The sequence below is a fragment of the Sceloporus occidentalis genome, unplaced genomic scaffold, assembly GCF_023333645.1.
Source record: "Sceloporus occidentalis isolate IW3139 unplaced genomic scaffold, rSceOcc1.0.p SCAF_7, whole genome shotgun sequence".
Classification (NCBI taxonomy): domain Eukaryota; kingdom Metazoa; phylum Chordata; class Lepidosauria; order Squamata; family Phrynosomatidae; genus Sceloporus; species Sceloporus occidentalis.
The window spans coordinates 44,950,061-44,971,250 of record NW_028316987.1 but is presented as its reverse complement, the minus strand read 5'-3'; the positions used below and the strand labels follow the sequence as shown (position 1 = coordinate 44,971,250).

General features: G+C 38.1%; 1 protein-coding gene across 3 annotated transcripts in view; it reads left to right on the top strand.

Moving 5' to 3' along the window:
* The window catches only part of LOC149309664 (dnaJ homolog subfamily C member 13), a 79,413-nt gene that overhangs the window by 7,248 nt on the left and 50,975 nt on the right, over positions 1–21,190 (top strand). For all 3 annotated transcript variants that reach the window (XR_016281920.1, XM_089532809.1, XM_089532810.1), the window contains exons 2-12: positions 4,724–4,804; positions 9,511–9,586; positions 10,921–11,070; positions 12,088–12,129; positions 16,509–16,709; positions 17,941–18,147; positions 18,869–18,964; positions 19,224–19,315; positions 20,092–20,258; positions 20,394–20,473; positions 20,558–20,727. Coding sequence is in view for 2 of the 3 variants with exons in the window: in XM_089532809.1 (XP_089388935.1) it covers positions 4,737–4,804; positions 9,511–9,586; positions 10,921–11,070; positions 12,088–12,129; positions 16,509–16,709; positions 17,941–18,147; positions 18,869–18,964; positions 19,224–19,315; positions 20,092–20,258; positions 20,394–20,473; positions 20,558–20,727 (1,349 nt within the window). In the remaining variant the exon portion in view is untranslated. The remainder of the gene's footprint in view (positions 1–4,723; positions 4,805–9,510; positions 9,587–10,920; positions 11,071–12,087; positions 12,130–16,508; positions 16,710–17,940; positions 18,148–18,868; positions 18,965–19,223; positions 19,316–20,091; positions 20,259–20,393; positions 20,474–20,557; positions 20,728–21,190) is intronic.

Sequence of the window (21,190 nt, the reverse complement as noted above, 5' to 3'; positions counted from 1 at the left end):
GCCTTGCTGCCGCTCGTCATCCTTTTCTTCCTCGTCCTCTTCTCCGCTCTTCCTCATTCACCTTCTCCCTCCTCCTCTGCCAATGCCAACTCCCGTACGTTCAAATGGCAGGTCCGTGGATACGGAGGGCGGACTGTACAGATACGTTGTTGTTGTGTTCCTTCAGGTTTCTGATTTTTGGCAACCCTATCAGAGTTTTCTGAGGCTGAGTGTGTGTGACTCGCACAAGGTCACTCAATGGATTTCTATGGCTGAGTGGGAAATGGAATCCTGATCTCCAGAGTTCAACACTCAAACCATTACACAACGTTGGATCTCTAGTAAAGATATAGATTGCAGTAATTCAGCAAAGCTGCTGTATAAACCTCTATCTGCTAGAGTGGCATTTCATTGTAAATATTCTCAGCAAATCCAGGGGGTTACAGTCAGCCAGCAGCTTCCTATGACACAATTGCCTGTCAGCAAATTGGCCAGGACTGAGGCACTCAGTATGCTTATATAGAGCTTGCAAGCAGATTGTTTACATTTCCCTCGTCCACTCACAGAAAAGCTTCACTGCTTCTCACTCCAGCCTGGTTCCAAAGGCCAACAACTTTTAGTTTGGCTCTCTGCTTTTATTTTATAGATTTGATTTATTTCAAGGATTTATATCCCTCCTTTCTCCCACAGTGGGATTCAGGGTAATTTAAAAAGACAGAAGGAAATATGTTAATTACAAAAGTTAAAAAAATAAGGTTGCTCTTGGGAGCACTTAAAATTGCCTGTATTTGTCTCTTTTTCATGGTTGGCTAGCTCAATTATTGTGACTTAGAACTACAGTCTGTTCCTTCAATATATCCCTGCTTCAATTGCCAGACATTTTTTTAAAAAACTTATGCTTTTTAACATGCAGTTCATGAGATGGCAGATCTAATATAATTTGTTACACAATTTATGAGCGTTCTTTATATGCTTGTTTAATGCAGGAAAGTTTTGAAGGAGTTTTGCTTGTTAAAAATATCTAATCGTGCATTGACCTAACATTTCATTGATACAATCTGACTACAGTGCCATGATTTTCTTCCATGCATTGCGGACAACAATAGAAGTTTCTGTATGGATCTATATGTGACGAATTCTGCATCAGAATACTTTTGCATTAATGAGTTTATATCAGGAATGTGGAAAGTGTGGCCTCATGACCACGTATAGTCTTTGAGAACCCCCCTTTTGAAGCTCCAGAAGACTTTTCCCTCTTCCTTGTTATATTTCTTTATTTTTTAAAAGTAGTTGTGCTTTTTCTTACTGATCTGAGGACAACGGCTATTTGTTAGCTACCAGGATTTTAGAATGTGGATATTATTTTTTTTAAAAGAAATTGTGTATACATCAATTTAGAAACACAGTGGAGAAACTTTGAAAACCTACCTTATAGACTCAACTATAAGTTGACTTCATGTATAAATCGAGGGCAGGTTTTATGGTCCAAATTATGGATTTTGATATGAACAGTGGATAAGTTGAGGATAAAACTTAGAGGTATGTAACAAAGGGTATGTAAAGGATTAATCAAAGAAAAATAATGCCAAAGTACATAAAAATATTCCAGCAGACATAACTGTATCCACCCTAAAGGCTAGATGGATGAGCAAATAGAGGGGGGGGGGGGGTTGTCAGTGATTCTAGGACAGATTACCTTCTTGCCTTTCACCAGGGAATGGTTTCTCTTTTTTTATAAGAGTTAAAGTACAGTATTTACATTGACCCGTGGATAGGTAGACTCAGGCTTTTGGGGGCAATTTATTAACTAAAATTTCTAGACTTACACAGGAGTATATACAGTAAAAAGAAGACACTCGCCAGTATACTACGTTGTTGAATTCTATATTGCTTCAGAACTTATGTGTCTTAACTCAATTATTTTCACATATTCTACTTGCAAGGAGCATTTCTACATCAGAATTTCTGCAGAGGAACTCTTCTACATCTCTCATGGAACCCCAGTGCAAAAATTGCTGTGATCTCTCCTAGGCATATGTTCAACAAGAAAACTTGCTTGGATGTCTTGAGCATTACCACTGGTTTGTGAAATGGGTATGGTTTAGAGAAAGCCTAGCACTCTTATCTATATGCAGATTACTGGAAAGATTGGAAATGGAAGACAAATTCTTTTTAAAAAGGAAATTTGTCTATTGCTGATCTTCAGTGCAATCTTCCAGACTGTGTTGGAGTTCCCTGGAATGTACTTTGAAAGCTACTGTTTAGATAGTATTAATCTATAATTGGTAGATCGTAGAACATAGTAGGGGCACCAGTACTCTAAAAGCTCCTGGATGTTGGTATTTGCCACATATACAACAATTTAGTATCCCTATCTACCAATGGATAAAGAGTGAATTCGCATTAAGTGTGTGAAAGCCAAAACAGAAGATATTTAAAGCAACAATATTTTGACATGTCATATTGAGGCATGACAGCCGATTTCCTGTTACATATTTTAGGATGAAAAGGAAAATGCATAGCAATAATCATTATGGATATAGAATATTTAGAAATATCTGAAAATGTGATACAAATAGCTGTAGCCAATAACAAGAGGATAGTAAAATAAGATATATTTAATGAAGATCATTGTTGGGTAGATATGTGGCAGTAGCTGTATTCTAACTTTAAAAATATAAAGAGAAAAGTAGTTGGAAATTCTGTTGGATGGGAGATTGCCAATGAATACCAGGTGCTGCAGGATATATTTGTACCATTTTTTTCTTGAATGATACCTTGGCATAATGATGAAAATCTGTCAAGTTGCTTTAAAATGATGGAAAGCCTTTATATACTATGTACTTGATTATGTTTACAGCACTTTATGGCTAAATCAGTTGTTGACAAATTATATTAACTGAACAATTAAGGTGGAAAACAAGCATTTCAGAATTCATCATCATGTAGATTGGCCTATCTGAAGAGGACATCGTATGGAAAAGTTGAAATATATCTTTGGTGCAAAAGAAAAATATGTTATGCAAATTTTAACATTGTTTCCATAAGTAACTGAATGACTCATTCACATATAAAATACATTCCTTAAGCCTTTGTTTTTCTGGGTTGTATTCTTGTTTATCTCCTTTATTGCCTTCCACTCTCTTATCTGCTTTAGGTTCTTGCATAGTTGGTACCTCATGTTGGACTTTATACTCCATATGACCACCCAGATGTACACACTCTTTAGATTTATGGCCCTTTGGGAATGAAGTCTGTAAATCGGATTTTAAATGTGTACATCTTAGACAATACTGTCTTTTGACATTGTTTGGAACTAAGGCCTAAATCCAGTACTAATTCCAACTAGAGAAAACTTGTTGAATGATTTGTTGAATGCTAAGTCAGTGCATGTGTAACTTCTCTTGATTTATTGGGCCTAATCCAGATGGGATTCGTAATTTAGGGGTCAAGCAGATGGGGCAAAAGGAATGGCTAGAACCCACTCCTGCCCTGATCACTGCAGGACTGACGTAACTGGACGCTGTGGTCCTGAGGCTGGACGCTGCCTTAGTCCCGAATGGGCTGCCGGCAGGAGCAGCTTTTTGCTGGTGCTTTTGTGGCTGGGTTCAGGCTGCCTTAGGCAGCCTCAGAATGGCTTCTGGGCAGCTTGGGGCATGCATTGTTTGAACGCCATGCCCCCCAAATGCCCAGAAGGCAATTTATTTGGCCCGTCTGTTTTGGGCTTTAGTTGATGTCTGAAATTTTATTTCTCCTGAAGAGAACAAAAAATGACGCTTTGGCCTGTTACAGACTGCCAAAATAGAGCTGCTTCGGATCTCTTTGGAGGTATGCTATTTAAATGATGCCTGGGTCCTAAGAGTCCGGAGGTCTCACCAAAGCCACAATCCATTCCTAAGCACTGGAGTGCAGCTTTGGTGCAGCTTCCGGATCCTTAGGATGCATGCATCATTTAAACAGCATAACTCCAAAAAGACCCGAAGCAGCTTTATTTTGGCAGTCTGTAACAGGCCCTAATGAATATCCAAAGCAATTATAGTAATTGTTATTGTAATTGCACAGAAACCAGAAAGAGATGATAGAATGCAGTGAGCCAGTTGAGACTGCAGATAAAGGGTTGGTTTTGAATGCTTCCCCATATTAAGTGCCTATAGATAGAAAACCACCACAACAGTGAAAAGGCTGTGGTTTTTTCCTGATCTACCCATCTTTTATTTGTAGGGATTTTTTAAAATGAAGGAAGGTAGTTAAGCAGGGTAGTCCCTTTAAATACAGTCCGCCCTCCTTAGCAGCAGACTTGCCATCCACAGATTTAACCATCTGCAGACAGCAAGCCCCCGATTTTGTTAATGGCGTGTGTATGCAATTGAGCTAGTGGGCTTGCATGTTCGATGCTGCCATTAAAATATATGGGCCTTGAGCATGCACAGATTTTCATATCCACGGGGAGGGGGGTCTGAAACGGATCCCCACAAATATACAGGTCTGACTGCAGTTTATTCCTGGAAATGTAGACCTAGTTGTAGTGTTTACTAAATGTGTGTGAGAACACTCTTACAGTGTCATTGGAAAGTTACATTCTTACTTTGCTATATTTCTTTGAAATATTTTGAATGATAATCAGCCCCTTCAGCAAACTATTTGCATTGCATATTCAGTTCTTTATACAGAATGTAATGATATTTAGTGGCAGAATTTGTTAGAGTTAATCCATTTCACTAATGCAGAGCTTATTTTGTTACAGGTCCTCACACAAAATGAATATAATTAGGGAAAATAAAGATTTGGCCTGTTTCTACACAACAAAGCATTCATGGAGGGGGAAGTAAGTAGTCTGCCTTACTTTATTCTTCAGTTTGGGAGTAATTATGCTATATTATAGCCTACTTCTGATATCAAGCTGTGATTTCTCAAATTGTTTTATTCAAAATTTCTTTGGACTTGAGTACACTATTCATTCTACTGTCTCCCTTTGATAGTTCATAATTCATAAATATCACTACTGAATTATCTACATGACCTCCCTTAATGTGGAATTGTATTTGAACTGGTTCCTTAACCTGCACACCATATCCTGAAACTATGTTGATGATGATTTGTCAGTTTGAGTTCTTCCTATATATTAATTAGAAAAATCTTATCCTATATACAATGGGATCCTTGTGTAACCCAAATGACACCATTCAGGGCAAAACAAAGTTGTATTTAGTGTTTGAAAAAAAAGTAAGCACACATTGGTGGAATAAAAGTCAAGAGTGCAGACATGGCAAATGGTATATCTTGAAAGATATGGTATGTCTTAAAAGAGGGCATAGATGGATGGAAACCCAAACAAGAGTATTCCACACTAGAGTATTTTGTTTTAGGGTATCTTATCAAAATTCAGCATCCTGGGTGAGAAACTTCAGCAGCTGCATTACTACATTCTCTGCTGAAACCAGATGTTAATAGTTCTGATTTATGGATTTGTTGTGTCTGAGAGGCTTTATGGGTTGGGAATGACTAATAACAATAAATAATCCGGAGCTTCAAAGCCTCCAGGATGGACAGTATCAGTTTTTGAGTAGCATTTACCTAGGGATAAATACCCGGGGGGGGGGGGGGCAGAGGGCTTAGGGCTGCCAAAGGGACAGAGTGCACTTTCTCCACCCCTGTCCTGCATAATTGTTCTGATGTATCAGAACAATTCCTTTTTTCTTCCTTAGTTTTCTTCAGTAATCATTCTAAGTCTTTTCTGCTTTCTGCAACTAATATGATGTCATCTGCATATTTTACATTGTTGATGTTCCTTCCTTGAATTTTGAAGCTTCCTTCCTCCAAATCTAATCCTGCTTTACATAAGACATGTTCATCATACAAGTTCAACAAGGTGAGAAAATGTAGCCTTGCCTTGAGCATCTTGCCAATTGGAAACCATTCTGTTTCTTTGTATAATGACTTGACAGTAGCCTTTTGTCAGGACAATAAAATGTTGTAGTAGTATACCTATTTCTTGAAGAGCGATCCTTTTTGTGATCTACACAATCAAAGGCTTTGCTATAATCTATAAAAGACAGATTTTGTACGTTCCCCACATGAAAAGGCATAATTCATTAGAAAAGACAATAATGCTAGGAAAGGTAGAAGGCAGTAGAACGGAAGGAAGCCTGCACACCAGATGGCTAGACTCAAGTAAGGAGGTCATGGGCCTGAATCTACAAGACCTAAGCAAAGTAGTGGGGGAAATGTCTCACCCACAGGGTTGCTGTGAGTCGAGGTCAACTTTAGGGCAGCTAAGAACAGGTTGATTTTCTGAAATTCATTGCTCCATTATCCAGTGCATGTTTTGCAATATGATCTCTAGCATTTCTTCCTTCCCTGAACCCAGATTGGACAAGTGGTATTTCTCCCTCCATATATGGTAAAAGTGTTTGTTGTAGAATTTTGTACATCACTTTGCTTGTATGGAATATTAATGCAATGATCCTGTGGTCACTTTCTCTTTCTTGGTGATTACAGCAGGACCTCAGTATCTGTTCTGAAACCCCCCCCCCCCACACACACACACAGATACCAAAATCTATGGATGCTCAAGCCTGCATTGTCTTGACTTTTAGTTAAGAAATTAGAAGACTAGGACTGGGAGAGGCAGCTATGAAGGAATTAAACAGGATCCCAAAGTGCAAAGACATAACACTGAATACTAAAGTCATGATCCTCCGAGTCGTGGTATTCCTCATCATCATGTATGGATGTGAGAGCTGAGTAATAAAGAAAGCAGATAGAAAGAAAAAGAATATGCTGGGGAAGAGTGCTGAAGATACCATGGGCAGCAAAAAGATAAACAAATGGGCCCTTGAACAGATAGAGTCCGAACTCTCATTGAAAGCCAGAATGATTTAGGTGTTTATCGCATTCACTTTAAAGTGACTTATCCCTGACGGGATAAAGTTGCCTTTAATTTTAAAAGCAGGTGTTATTGTACTCAGCTGTGGTCGGGCAAGGGCAGCTGAATCTCAGCTGCGCTTATCCAGTGGCTTTTCAAAAACGGCAAGTTCCCATTTTTGAAAATCTGGTGGATAAGCATGGTTGGGATACAGGCTTCAGACGGGTTGCACTTTCTCTGCCATGGCTGAGTGCAATAACACCCAATTTTAAAATGAAAGGTGACTTTATCCTGTCAGAGATTAGTCGCTTTAAAGTGAATGCGATAATCTTAAGCGGAGGTTGTCATATTTTGGACACACTATGAGAAGAAAAGACATTTTAGAAAAGGCAGTGATGCTAGGAAAAGTGGAAGGCAGCATGAAGAGAGGAAGACCACAAGCCAGATGGCTAGACTCAACCAGGGTTTCCATGGGCCTGAACCTGCAGGACCTGGGCAGAGAGATAGATAATAGGGGGTCCTGGGGATGTCTCATCCACAGGGTTGCCATGTGTCAAGGTCAATTTGAGGGCAGCTAACTACTACAAAGTGTTTTTTCCCCCTATTACTCCCTAACAATGTTTTTCATTTGAATCAAGAGGTCTGGCTCCCAGTCAGTTAGACTTAGTAATACAAATCTTTTTTTTTAACATTCTCTTTAAGTTGTACAAGGATATTCTTCATGTTACATTATATTGTATTTATTTATTTAGAGTACTTATACCCCGCTCTTCAGCCACAAGGGGTCCCAGAGAGGTTTATAGATTGCTAATTTGACTGTTCCCTGCCCTTAGATTTACAATCTAAAAAGACATGACACAAAAGTCGCTTTAAAGTGAATGCAGAGGAGATCTGTCTTATTACCACCTTAGATGTATGTATTTTATCAGGTTGTAATCCTGCCTCGATCCACAAGGAGAGACGGGAAATATAAATAAAGTATTTATCATTATTATTATTAAAAGGAGAAAGGAATGGAGATGGGGATAGTAGCAGTTGGAATGGAGGGAGGGCCCTCCATCTGCTCTGGGGCTAGGCATGGTGAACTGTGCCTGCTGCTGCTTCTTTCCCTCTAAGGCCAAGGTGGTTGCAGTTAAGATGGAGAGAGGGCCTTTCATCTGCCTCTAGGCTATGCATGTTGGAGGTGAGCCTGTTTCTCTCTCTCTGGGGTGGGGATCTGCTCCTAGTTTTGTTTTTGCAGATAGAATGGATCTACTCCATGTTCTGCTTCCTGTTATGTACTGTATTTGATTTCTGTATTAGTCATCAGATGGTGTCTATGTATAAACATGCCCTTTGGTTGCTTGAAAAGTGTCATGAACAAACTGTTGGCCTTGCAGAATTCAATCAGTCGCTCTCCCACTTACTTAGGCCAAATTTTCCTGTAATCTTTGTTTCTGATCTGTTACTTACTTTTGCATTCCAGCCACCTGTGATTAACACAAAGTCCTATTTCAGTGTATGGTCAATTTCCTCCTGGATTCCAACACAGAATCTTTCAATGTCTTCTTCTTCTGCTTCTGTTGTTGGAACATAAACTTGGATTGTGATTATATTGATGAGTGTCCCCTGCCCCCAAAGTCTTATGATTCAGTCAAACTTTGCATTATTTCATTTGCCTGTTTTGCTGCAACTTCACTATTAATGCTACCCTTTTTCTTCTTAAATTTTTATTTCCCGAGTAAAATACACTGTAATTATGTAACTCAAATTGTCCCTTTCCTGTCTACTTTAGCTGACTCGCTCCAAGCATTGCAATGTTTATACCATCCATTTCTTGTTTTACTATGTCTGCTTTCCCCTGATACATTTTTTTTCACATTCCAAGTTCCTATAATATGTGTTGGGCAGCTTCAGACTTTGCTTTCACCTCTGAGCCCCCAATAGCTGAGCATCTTTTCGGCTTGAGTCCAACTGCATCATTAGCCACAGTGCTACTCGTAATTGTCTTCTGTTCTAACCCAGTAGCTGTTGAGTCATTCTGACCTGGGAGTCTCATTGTCTGGCACTATCTCATACTTCATTTTAGATTATTTCTTTGTAGGGTTTACATGGTAAAAGACATTAAAAAATGTTTTACTGTGCTTCCTTCCTTCCGCATTAGCTATGGTGTGACTGCTGTTGTTTCCGAGAGATCCTCTGCTAGCCTCACTCCCCTCTGCCCCCAGTACTTCTTCTGTCCAGTAGCTGTTTGGCACACTTGGTCTGGCTTCTCAGCAAAAACCTATCTGACATGGGAGGCTCTCCCAGAAGTATTGTAACCATCAGCATAGCTTCCTGTCTCACAGGAACATGTAGTCCCATCACCATAGAAAGGCAGGGCCATGGTGGGTCAATCAGATGTACTGTGTTCTTGTACAGTTCTGTTTGGATACTTCAGCATTACATTTTTCACTGTATCCTCTTTCCGTTTTGGTAGGATATACCTTTGCAGACAATATGCCAAAGCTACAGTGGTTAGTGCTAAACATCATCTTCTGCTCTCCAGAAAAAAAATTAGCATCACCAAGTATCTCCAAATTAACACTAAAATCAGATTTGCATAGCCCAGTAAATACACTATCATACGTTTTTTATTAGGTCCTGGGGTAAGCACTCAGACTAAAATCCTTCATCTTATTTTGTAGGTATAAAAGAGTCTTCTCGGTTGGAACCCATGCCATCACAACATATAATCCTAACACATTAGAAGTTACAAATCAGGTAATGATGTTTAGACAATAGTTTTCCTTTCGTGTATTATCTCCAAAGAGAAAATAAGTTGGCTTTGACCATTGTTCTTAGAGCAAGTGAATGTTGAGAGGACTCATGTTAGTTCCGTCAGTTAATGAAAACCTAATGATCTGGGTAATTTATGTCATTTGATTTATCATTAGATTACGTGCCCAAGAAATATTGTGCAATTGCACTGGCAGATGCTCAAGTTAATAGAAGGGTAAATTTTCCCATCCTATTCATAAACATTTTTAAGTAAAAAAGAAGATTACATTAGTTTTAAAATATTACAATATCAGTAATAATATTGAATTAGAGAGTTCTTTTTATCATTACGGAATAGAGAAATATTTGGCTTTGGGGGGGCATATTCATAGGTTTGCATAATGACAAAAAGAGTTGACAGAAGTTAAATTGTTCTTTGTATTGGTTGAAATCCAGTTGTTAATCCCAGCTAGAGTAGACCAACGGAATAAATTATAATTTGATAAGTCACCATATATGTAATTCATTGATTCACTCATTCTCTTCTGATTGATTTAGTAATTGTATTTAGGCCATTGAGCATTTTATGTTTGTATAGTTTCTGGTTACATAGAGAATATATGTTCCATATGAAATATGTGGATCTTTTTGATGTCAAGATTTGTCAGTATGTTGTCTATCGATACAATTAGTTAATAACTGACACATGCTCATTAAATATATCGGTTGATAGTTGCAGTAACTGGCCCCAGAATATATACAGGAAATGCTACTGTGCTTGTATCTGTGTGTGCCTTGTGATTTCAAGGTTTGTGAAAGTATAATAACAATAAACTTCAGAAATGGCCTATTTCTGTGGTGTGAGCAGATGGAACAGAGTCAGAATTATGTTGGTAGGTTTTCTCAGCCCTGTGTTGGCAGGTGATCTGTTTACCTTGGCTTCTGGAGGTTCCACCATTGAGGACTGTCACAAGCATATTCAGAATTGTCAGTACTCTCCAGTTTCTTGTTATCTGAAGATAGTAACTTAATGTCTTTTGTTGACTGCATATAAATACTAAAATAAGATTTTAAAATATAACATAGAAATCATTCTGTTGTAGGAATTAATGGGCACAATCCTATGTAGTGAAATATAGGAGTAGGTGGCCCACCTCATTTCAGCCTCCCTAACTGGATCTAGAGGCCTATGAAACCTGCCAGAGTCAATTTTTGGTGTCACAGGGTTGTGGGGAACAGGAAAGGATAGAAAATTTCAAAGGTTTCATAGTGGACTGTTGAATTTAAGTATAATGGTAGTTAACATAAAATGTTCTCAGACTGATCTTTTGGTTTAGTGGCCTTATGGAGACATCTGTAGCATTAGCCCAGTTGGAAAAGGACAAGGAACAGAATTCAATCTTACATTTCGAAAGGGAAGTGGGAAGAAGTCTGAAACGCTGAAGTTTTCTACAGAACACAGAACAGAGCTCCTTACAGAAGCACTGGTAGGAACCTGTTGATTTAAAGATCTTCATGTTCTGTTCCCTTGCACTTTCTATTGCTAACTGTATTAAATGTGAAATGGTCATTTTCTTTTGAATCTTACATACAGCATAAAATTATGCATATACAGTCTGCCCTGTACATTTGCAGGGGTTAGGGACGCAAACCCCCCACAAAATGGAAAAACTGCCAGAAAGTGGGGGAAGGTAAGAGGGGCACACATGTAACGGGGGAAGAGGAGCATGCACATGCCCCCCCCTCATGTTTTAGCTGGTTTGCCTGAGCTGACTCAAGCATAACGGGGGAAGAGGAGCATGCATGCACACCCCATCCACCTTCTCCCTTGCTTTAGCCAGCTAAGTGAAGCTTCCTTCAGCCAGCTAAAGCATGGGGGAAGGCAGGAGGGGTGTGTGCATGCCCTTCCAGGCTGCTCCCTTCCTCATGGGCTTTTTCCCCTGAGAAGAAGAGCCCGGGAGGGAGGAGGGGAAGGAGTGTACCCGTGGGGACAAACTTGTGAATAATCAAATCCATGAATGTTAAACCCATGAAAGTAGAACACCAACTGTATACCAGTTTTAGTTACAATAATTTCAACAACAGCAGTTACATCCCCACTAATTATGGGTTTAATGCAGATTCTACTGAGAGCTTGGGGTTTTTGTTTGTTTCTTTCGTTTTTTAGTATTGGACTGCAGAACCGAAACTGAACATTGTTACTACTTATTATAGCAGTATTTGAACTCTGAAGTGTTTGTTACAGTTTCTGTTTCTGTTTGTGCAACTTTGTGCACAGAATATTTTTGGATTTAGGTTGACTTACCTCAAACAGTGTTATTGTTCAGTGTGTAAATTAGCTTTGCTTTGAAATGGCGGTTACATCCATGAGTTGAAAAGTGCTTTGGAAAGCAAGCCAGTATGCTAAAATTCAAAGACCTGTGCAACAGTTTGAATTGTCTGCACTGCATCTAACATAACTTTGCAACTGCCATTAATCCCCCTCCCCTTCATTTCCACTTTAGAGATTCAGAACTGATTTTGCTGAAGGAAAAATCACAGGAAGGGTAAGTATCTTTCATCTCACCACACAAATAAATTTTATTAAAAATTTAGTTTTTGCTCCATGTTGAGGAATTCATTTGATTAGGGCTTAGAAAGATTTTGGACTTACTTACTGTAAACTGGGTGATAAATTTACCTTCATATTTTTTTTTCCATTTCATTTCCTGTATGATAAGCACAATTAATTTGTCCTGGGATGACAGTAATGCAGGTTATTCTGACGGTTGTCGCCAGTGAGAAAATTTAAGAGAATTGGATAGTTTTGTATTGTTTCAGTTTCTTTAAATTGCGTTGAAACTCATTTAATTGAAAGATGAATGGGCTATAAATATTAACATAACTTATGTGAACCATATGTATTCATGAGGTACATTCAGGCATTCCTTAAACTATGTTCAGGCTAAACTGGGCTAATCTGCTAAAGTTGTTAACAGTAGAGGTTCCTGCCAAAGCATAAGAGATTACATTGTGCTGAAATCCCTTCTTCCTTGTCTCTTCAGAGATTTTAGTACAGGTGTTGGAGAAGTAGAATAACATACTAGTACTCATGTCAAACTACACTAAATGAAATATAAACAGAAATCTACAGAATTTGTAACCAGTGTTAGCACACTCAGTTTGCATGCTAGAATATTGGAACATAATACTGCTTCAAGATTTGAGTTCAGAAATATTTCACTTCAGTCGTAGTATTTGTCTAGGGATATGGATATCTGTGCAGGAGGGGAAACAGGAACAGTTTAAGCCTGAGGAGGGAGGAAGCCTCTAGTCCTTGTAGAACCTGTGGAACAAGGCAAATACGTGTACAGTGTTTTGCCTATTTGTGGGGGGGAAACCCTCAGTTTTCACAATTTTTAGCCAATGAATGAGGTTGTACACAATAACTAACATATGATGGCCTCAGTAAAATAATTCCTGCTTTAGTATAAACCTTTTTGTTTATTGTTTTGGTGCATTTATCCGTACTCATTGAAAATAATTTAGAAAAAAAATATTTTAGTGTAGCTGAGATTGGAAAATAGTTTATCTACTGGAATCTACTCAGTATTGAAGCAGTTTATGATATTTCTAATCCTTTCTGATTAAAAAGGTCTTCTAATTCAGATCTTACAGTGGTGTCTCTGTGTGTGCATTTATGTGCTAGATATTATAACTATGCAGTTAGAAGTAATATCTCATGCAAAAATGCAGACAGACACCACTATATTTTTCTTTAAAAAACACAGTCTATTACATCTGTTAATTGCCCATTCTCTTCTAGAAAAACATATAATGTAGTGCTGTTCTTCAGGACTGGCATAACTCATGCTATCTCAGCCACAGTAACACTCTGTCTCCCATATATGACCATAAAAATGGGGTTTATCTGCATTATCCAAGTAGATTTTTATGTTCACAAACTCAGAAAAAAATACCTATTTGTTATGAAATAGGATTTGAATTAGAAAGACCATAAACTGCTCATATGTATTGGTTCATTTATGACTCATCATGGCATTACTTTTCTGTGGCAGTATGATTGCATACTCCTATCAGGAAAGAAACTGTGCTGATGGTAGCAGTACTATTAGAAGGGTGCCCCATACCAGATAGAATTTTACTGAGGAGCCACACTAAAGGTGCCAAACAGCTACTGGGTAGCAGCACAGATGTGTGTCCAATACTGACAGAGGCTCTTTCAGAGAAAATGGTAGGTGTGTCACAGCATTTTCTCTGAGAGAGCCTCTGTCAGTATCAGAACCGCATCTATGCTGCTACCCAGTAGCTGTTTGGCACCTTTACTGTGGCTGCTCAACAAAAGGCATGGTAAACCTCTTTTGAATATTTTTTACCATGAAAACCATGAAATAAGACAATCCAAAATGAAGCAAGAGATGTGGCAGAAAATGAGATACCTAGGTTCGATGGCACTCAGTGAGCCACTGGGGAAGATCAGAGGACACATAGGAGTACCACTGTGGCTAATGATGCAGCTGGACACAAGCCAAAGGGATGTTCAGCTGTTGATGTGCTCAGAGGTGAAAAAGTCCAAAGCTTTGCAAATTGGAGGAAATAACTTAAACAGTGAAAGATATGCAAATATCACCATATTATTAGCAGAAAATAGTAGACTTTGAAAGATTACTGAAGAAAGTTAAGGAAGAAAGTGCAAAGGCATGCTTAGAGTTGAACATTAAGAAAATAATGGCCACATGTGATTTCTGTAACATTAAAGTAGACATCATTGAAATAGTTCAAGATTTTCTATAGCTCAGCTCAGTCAATAATCAGAATGGAGACTGCAGTCAAGAAATCAGAAGAAGACTAGGACTTGAAAGGGTGGCTATGAAAGACAAGATCCTGAAGTGTAAAGATAGATTATTGAATACTATTTATGTCCCATGTTCCCCATTTCTATGTATGGTTCTGAAAACTGGACCGTGAAGAAAGCTGATAGGAAGAAAATTGACTCACTCGAAATGTGGTGCTGCAAAAGAGTTCTATTGATACAGTGGATTTCTAATAAAACAAATGAATAAGTCCTGGTGCTCTTCCTAGAAGCCAAAATGACTAAACTAAAACGGTTGTACTTTTCAAGATACCATAAGAAGACATGATTCACTAGAAAAGACAATAATGCTTGGTAAGGTAGAAGGCACTGGGAAAAGATGAAGACTGCATTTCAGATGGATAGACTTAGTCAAGGAAACCACAGCCCTAAATCTGCAGCATCTGAGCAGCACTGTTGATGATTGGGTGATTTGGTGGTCTCTCATTCATGGTGTCACCATAAGTCAAAATCAATTTAACAGCAGTTAACATGCAGTTAAGATGAAGTTGAAGGTTTTCATGCCTGCTATCCATAGATTTTTGTGGATTTTTCGGGCTATGTGGCCATGTTCTGGTAGAGTTTACTCCTGATGTTTCACCAGCATGTGTGGCTGGCATCTTCACAGACCGCTGGCATGGAAGTGATTAGGCTATATATACCATGAGACCCTTGGTTGAGAGGAAGTGATTTATGTGTTAATCTGTGTGTTAGTCTGTTGTTGAATGGCAAGGCCTCAGGGTGTCTATTTAATTAGTGATCCATTGTCTGCTAGGAAACCACCCTAACCCTGGATGGTTTTCATTTGCACTTCCTGGGTCTTGATTTTCAGTCCTGAAAAACACCAACATATATTAGAAGAAAAGGAAATAAAAACCTGCTATTCTTCTATTTATTTAATTATTAAAACTGTTTACTTGCTATTGCATAACATTACTTTGGGCTGAATCGTGGGGTATAAATACTCTAAATAAATAAATAATAAAAAATATTTCACAGTATGTAAATTTTCTGGAACAGTACTGTTGGTGCTGATTTTCCAGCATCTAAATGGTGTAAAATGGTGAATTAGAACAGCACTTCCTATACAGCTGTAGACTGAACATAGAATAAATTGCTGTATATGCAGCTGCATATTTTAAAAGCATTTAAAAACTGTTGAATTGTTAGCAACATATTGTTAGAGTTTGGCTTGTTAAGGAAAAAAGCAACATGGGATATACAGTGAAAGAAATAAAACATGTATGTGAGAGTCAGGATGACTCAGCAGAAACAATTAGAAGCCACACAGGTGTAAAAGGTAATGGAATTAGCAAGTCCTAAATGCCAAGGACAGAAATGCAAAGTGGATAATTGAACACACCTGAGAATTGTTAAGTGGACAAGGTGAGATGATGAAATCATTAATTGTGGGTTGAACCAAGAGAACCAATGAAAGTGGATGTACACGCCCACTGGGTGGAAACTGACAAGAGTGGGTGGTATTATCCAATGACTATAATAATGGCTATGAATCCCAATGTATTTTGTGGGTAGTAGTGAGGAGTATTGTTGGAGAAGTATTGGATAGTTTTGGAGCTGTATATAGTAGAATAAAGTAGATCTTTTATATAAGACTATTGAGTTGTCTGGTGTCTTGGGTGAAGATACAAGAGCCAGCTGGATCCTGAAGAAGTGGGAAGACTTCTGTGGAAGCAAGAGTGAGAAGGCTTGGAGAGTTTGTCAGCGTCTTCAGCCTATTCTCTGTAACTCTGCTGCTTTAGAGCAAAGCTTTAACCACTGGCCAAAACTGGTCAGCGCTGGTGCGTAACAAGGTGGTGAGTTCGAGCCAGAGGTGAAGATTTTCCAGCATCTAAATGGTGTAAAATGGTGAATTAGAACAGCACTTCCTATACAGCTGTAGACTGAACATAGAGTAAATTGCTGTATATGCAGCTGCATATTTTAAAAGCATTTAAAAACTGTTGAATTGTTAGCAACATATTGTTAGAGTTTGGCTTTCATGTTAAAACACTGTTCTGCTAAGGTATGATCTTGTGCAAATTATTTTTAAATACTTCTTCCTTTTTACAGAGATACAACTGTTATAAGCACCATTGGAGTGATACAAGAAAACCTGTAATTCTAGAAGTAACTCCTGGAGGCTTTGATCAAATTGATCCTGCAACAAATAAAGTACTGTGTTCTTATGATTATCGAAATATTGAAGGATTTGTTGATCTATCTGATTATCCAGGAGGTTTCTGTATACTTTATGGAGGATTCAGCAGACTAGTAAGTATCATAACAAAATTGAATATAACCATGAATCTGTTCTTAGATGGTTGGTTTGGCACACTTCGAATGCTTTACTAGCATTTATAGACTGAATCCAATGTTAATCCCAACTAAAACAAATTGAATGAGATGAATAGAACTTGTTAGTCAACATTAATATGTCCTATGTTTCAATTGGGAACCAGTAGTAGTAGTTCAGTTGTTAGACTATTACTGTGGAGGTCAGGGTTCAGTTCGCCCCCTCAGATATGGAACCAACTGGGTGACTATGGGCAATCTACACACTCTCAGTTCCAGAAAACTTGGTGATAGGTTTGCCCTAGGGTTGCCATAAGTCAGAAACTACTTAAAGGCACACCATGACAACATATTTCAATTACTCTATTTGTGACTAAAACTGGATTTAGTACTGAATATTTCTTGTGTTATACTGTTACTACTGAGAAGAGTATGTGAACTAAAATACATAATTGAACTTTTGTCAGCTATGTTTAAGTACTTTTATCTTTAAGTTTTTTGTGAGTTTTTCGGGCTATGTGGCCATGTTCTAGAAGAGTTTCTTCCTGACGTTTCGCTAGCATCTGTGGCTGGCATCTTCAGAAAATGCTTTTATCTTGTTTAAGTAGAAAACATGACAGCTTTAGCTAATAAAATTAATACTATTTCCCTGGGGATTGCTCTTGGATGTTTTAATATAGTCAGCCCTCAGTATCCATGGGGCATCCGTTCCGGTTCTCCCCATGGATACCAAAATCTGTGGATGCTCAAGTCCCATTGTCTTCAATGGTGGCACGGATGTAAACATTTCTTAGTAAAAAAGGGGCCACGCCACTATTGGGGACAATAGGACTTTGCTGGCCCCATGGCTTCCTCCTCTTCCCACCACCACCTTTCCCTCCATCGCCTCTTCCTCCTCCCTCTTTCTCCTCTTCCGCCTGTCTAGTCTTCCTCCCCCTCTTCCTCCTCCTCCTCCTCCTCCTCCTCCTCTTCCTGCCACCTCCTCTTCCTCTTTCTTCCTCCTCCACTTCCTGCCACTGCTTCCACCTCTTCCGCCTCCCTTTCCTCCCACCAGCGCCTCCTCATTGAATTCTTATTGACTGATGATATTAATTGTTCAGTTTTAGAAATGCCATTGCCTTTGTGATTTTGAATTATGAACTTTCTAGTTTATCAGTGTCCTTAATATGATCATATTGTTACATTTATTGAAGTCTCTTAAAATTTGCAGCATTTATTTGCTTCTGAGCAAAGGGAAGAAATTATCAAAAGTGCAATAGAACATGCTGGCAATTACGTTGGCATTTCCTTGAGGATAAGAAAAGAACCTTTAGAATTTGAACAGTATTTGAGTGTTCGCTTTGGAAAATACAGCAATGATGAATCTATTACATCTTTAGCAGAATTTGTGGTCCAAAAGATATCTCCTAGGCATTCGGTAAGGCCTAATGATTTAAATGCATTGCTTGTGTCTTTAATTTGGCAAAGTTCCCTTTTTATGTGCAGCTGCATCTCTATTGCCCCTTGCCTGTCCCTGCTCAGTTTTTTGTAACTTGAATTATAAGTTTCTTTTTAATGCAACTATCATATATAGTCAACTATAAGTCGACCTTATGTATAAGTCAGCAGGTTTTGGGGCCAAAATTATTTATTTTGATATGACCTGTGGATAAGTTGAGAGTAAAACCTAGGGGTATGTAACAAAGAAGCTAAATGATGAAGCAAAGGAAGACAATGCCAAAGAACTTACAAAATTCCAGCATGCATAACTGTTTGTGCATGTCAAAATATATTGTAAGTGTTACTCATGGTGATTCCTTATCATGGAACCATCATGACAGTTTTCTTCCACACCACACAAATCTACAATTTGCTTCTGCAAAAGGGGAAGAATTAAGATAGTTTGACTACTTATTATGCTAGGCTAATACTAACAATTTTAGTGTTTTCTTGGAATGTATTTTGTATGTCCATGTATTCAACAATGGGATTTCATGCCTATTTTCCATTGTAACTTAGAAGCAGTAACATTAGTGCCACTATTCCAGCTGTAAACAAAATCTATTAATGTTGCTATTAGAAATTTTATAGTAGAATTTTATTTTGGTTTCTCTAATTCCATCAATTACAGTTTAATTCTCTCTCCATCTTTTTGGAAGGAACCAGTGAAAAGGATATTGGCTCTTACAGAAACTTGCTTAGTGGAACGTGACCCAGCCACGTACAATATTGCAACACTGAAACCCTTAGGAGAGGTAAGGGGAAAGTGGTTTAGTGGTTTGGATTTGGAAAAAATATTAAAGCTTACAAAGAATGATAAAATAAAAATATCCTATTCAGACTTCCAGCCATAATTTTTTTTCATCCATAGCACAGTCGAGATTTGAGTTCATAGACAACAACAGACTAGAAGGGAAAAAAGCAAAGAGTATGTTGAAAGTTTTAACTTGTCATTTAAATGCACATTGTACAGAGTTTGTATGAATTCCTATTTGATGCATTCTTTCTTTAAAGGTATTTGCACTGGTCTGTGATTCTGAAAACCCACAGCTTTTTACCATTGAGTTCATCAAGGGACAAATTCGAAAATATTCGTCAACAGAGAGGTATCTTGTTCATTTACTATCAGTTATTTTATTGAGTTGTCAGTTTAGATCTTATGCAAAACAGGTAGCACTTTGGTAGCTTCATTACTGTAAGTAGGTCACAACACCTGCATTTACATTTGATTCATTTTGCAGGGATCTTAAGCCCATGCCACATCTGGAAAGGGAATGCAGTAGATTCTTGGCCTTGATTGTCATATCCTGCAAATATTGGAGCAGATCCAAAGTGAGATTCTGAAAATAAGGATCCCTATGGATTGATAGTTAAATAGATGAATAGCTAACACCTTCTTATGTGAATGAAATAGCACTATCCCAGAAGCAAAAATAACTATATCATACAAGGGAGGGCGGATAGGAATTACTTTTAGAGAAACAATGAAGCCAAGTATATAACCAGAGAGTTAAACACACTAAAGCAGTTTTTCCCCTCTGCAAATGAGTGTGGAAGATGAAGAAGTCAGAGGTGTTCAAGTTCTATTATCTTACCTGATGCCTTGCAGCAAGCTGTTTGTTAAATCACATGCTTCCTCAAATGTCAGCATGTTGTGTCAATCAGCACATATATTAGAGGATACTTTTTTCACTCCACCTCATATTATTCCATGCTACATCTTTATAGGGTGTAACAAGTTGAAACATTGTATTATGAATCATTCTGTATTTACAGCAGTAAATATAGAGTTCTCTATTCTGAAATGCACATGTTCTTGATTGTTTGTGAGTTTATTTGGTTCAGTTAGCAAGAAAACTAACTTTCTGAACAATTTTCATAGGGATTCATTGTTAGCCAGTTTGCTGGATGGAGTAAGAGCTTCTGGCAATAGGGATGTCTGTGTGAAAATGACACCTACAGACAAAGGCCAGCGCTGGGGTTTGTTGAGTATGCCAGTGGATGAAGAAGTTGAAAGCCTTCATCTCAAGTTCTTGGCAGCATCTCCAAGTAAGATTTCTGTTTGGGGTTTATATACTTTGAACTGAGTGCTTTGTGAGTTCTCTGCAGAGTGATAAATCAATTATGTGCTGATATCCTGTAATGCTCCATCTGAAATTTTTATTCATGCTTGTTCTGTTGCAGATGGCAACTTTGCAGATGCTGTCTTTAGGTTCAATTCAAACATTTCATACAGTGGAGTTCTGCATGCAGTGACACAAGATGTGAGTTAAAAAGAAAATCTTCTGTTTGTTTTAATAATGCACTGTTGCTGACAAAAAAGCATAATGGATATCTTTCCTGTATAGGGTTTGTTTTCAGAAAACAAAGAGAAGCTAATAAATAATGCTATAACAGCATTACTCTCACAAGAGGGTGACCTTACAGCATCAACTGCTGAGCTTGAAAGCCAATTCCAAGCTGTTAGAAGATTAGTTGCCTCTAAAGCCGGATTCCTTGCTTTCACTCAGCTTCCAAAGTAAGTACTTGACTTTGAACAGTCCTGTTATATGTTATAAATTTGTATTTCTGACCACTTAATAAAATTTAGGGCTTAAATATTTCTGCAAGTGACACCAATGCTTTAGTGGCAGTTATAATCCCTGCTTTGTTAAGTGATGGCAGTGGCACATAGCTTTCAATGTTATTTGTGTAGACTGCTGGGTAATTTAATTACAGTTAAAGCTGTGGGTCTCCAGGAAATAATCTTTAGGTTTTTATTCCCTTTGTACTTGCTGTTTATCTTTGTATAGTACAATTCAGACCTTTGCTTAGCATGTGATTTATGCAGAAGGCAGTTAAAAACATTTTTTTCCATAGTGAGGATTCAGATACATAGATGCTGAAATGGTTTGTACTGCAAGAGCGAGTGTGTTGAATGTTACCTGAGTGTAGCTGTGACAATTCTTAAAATTGTCAATTAAACTTATATATCAGTGCTG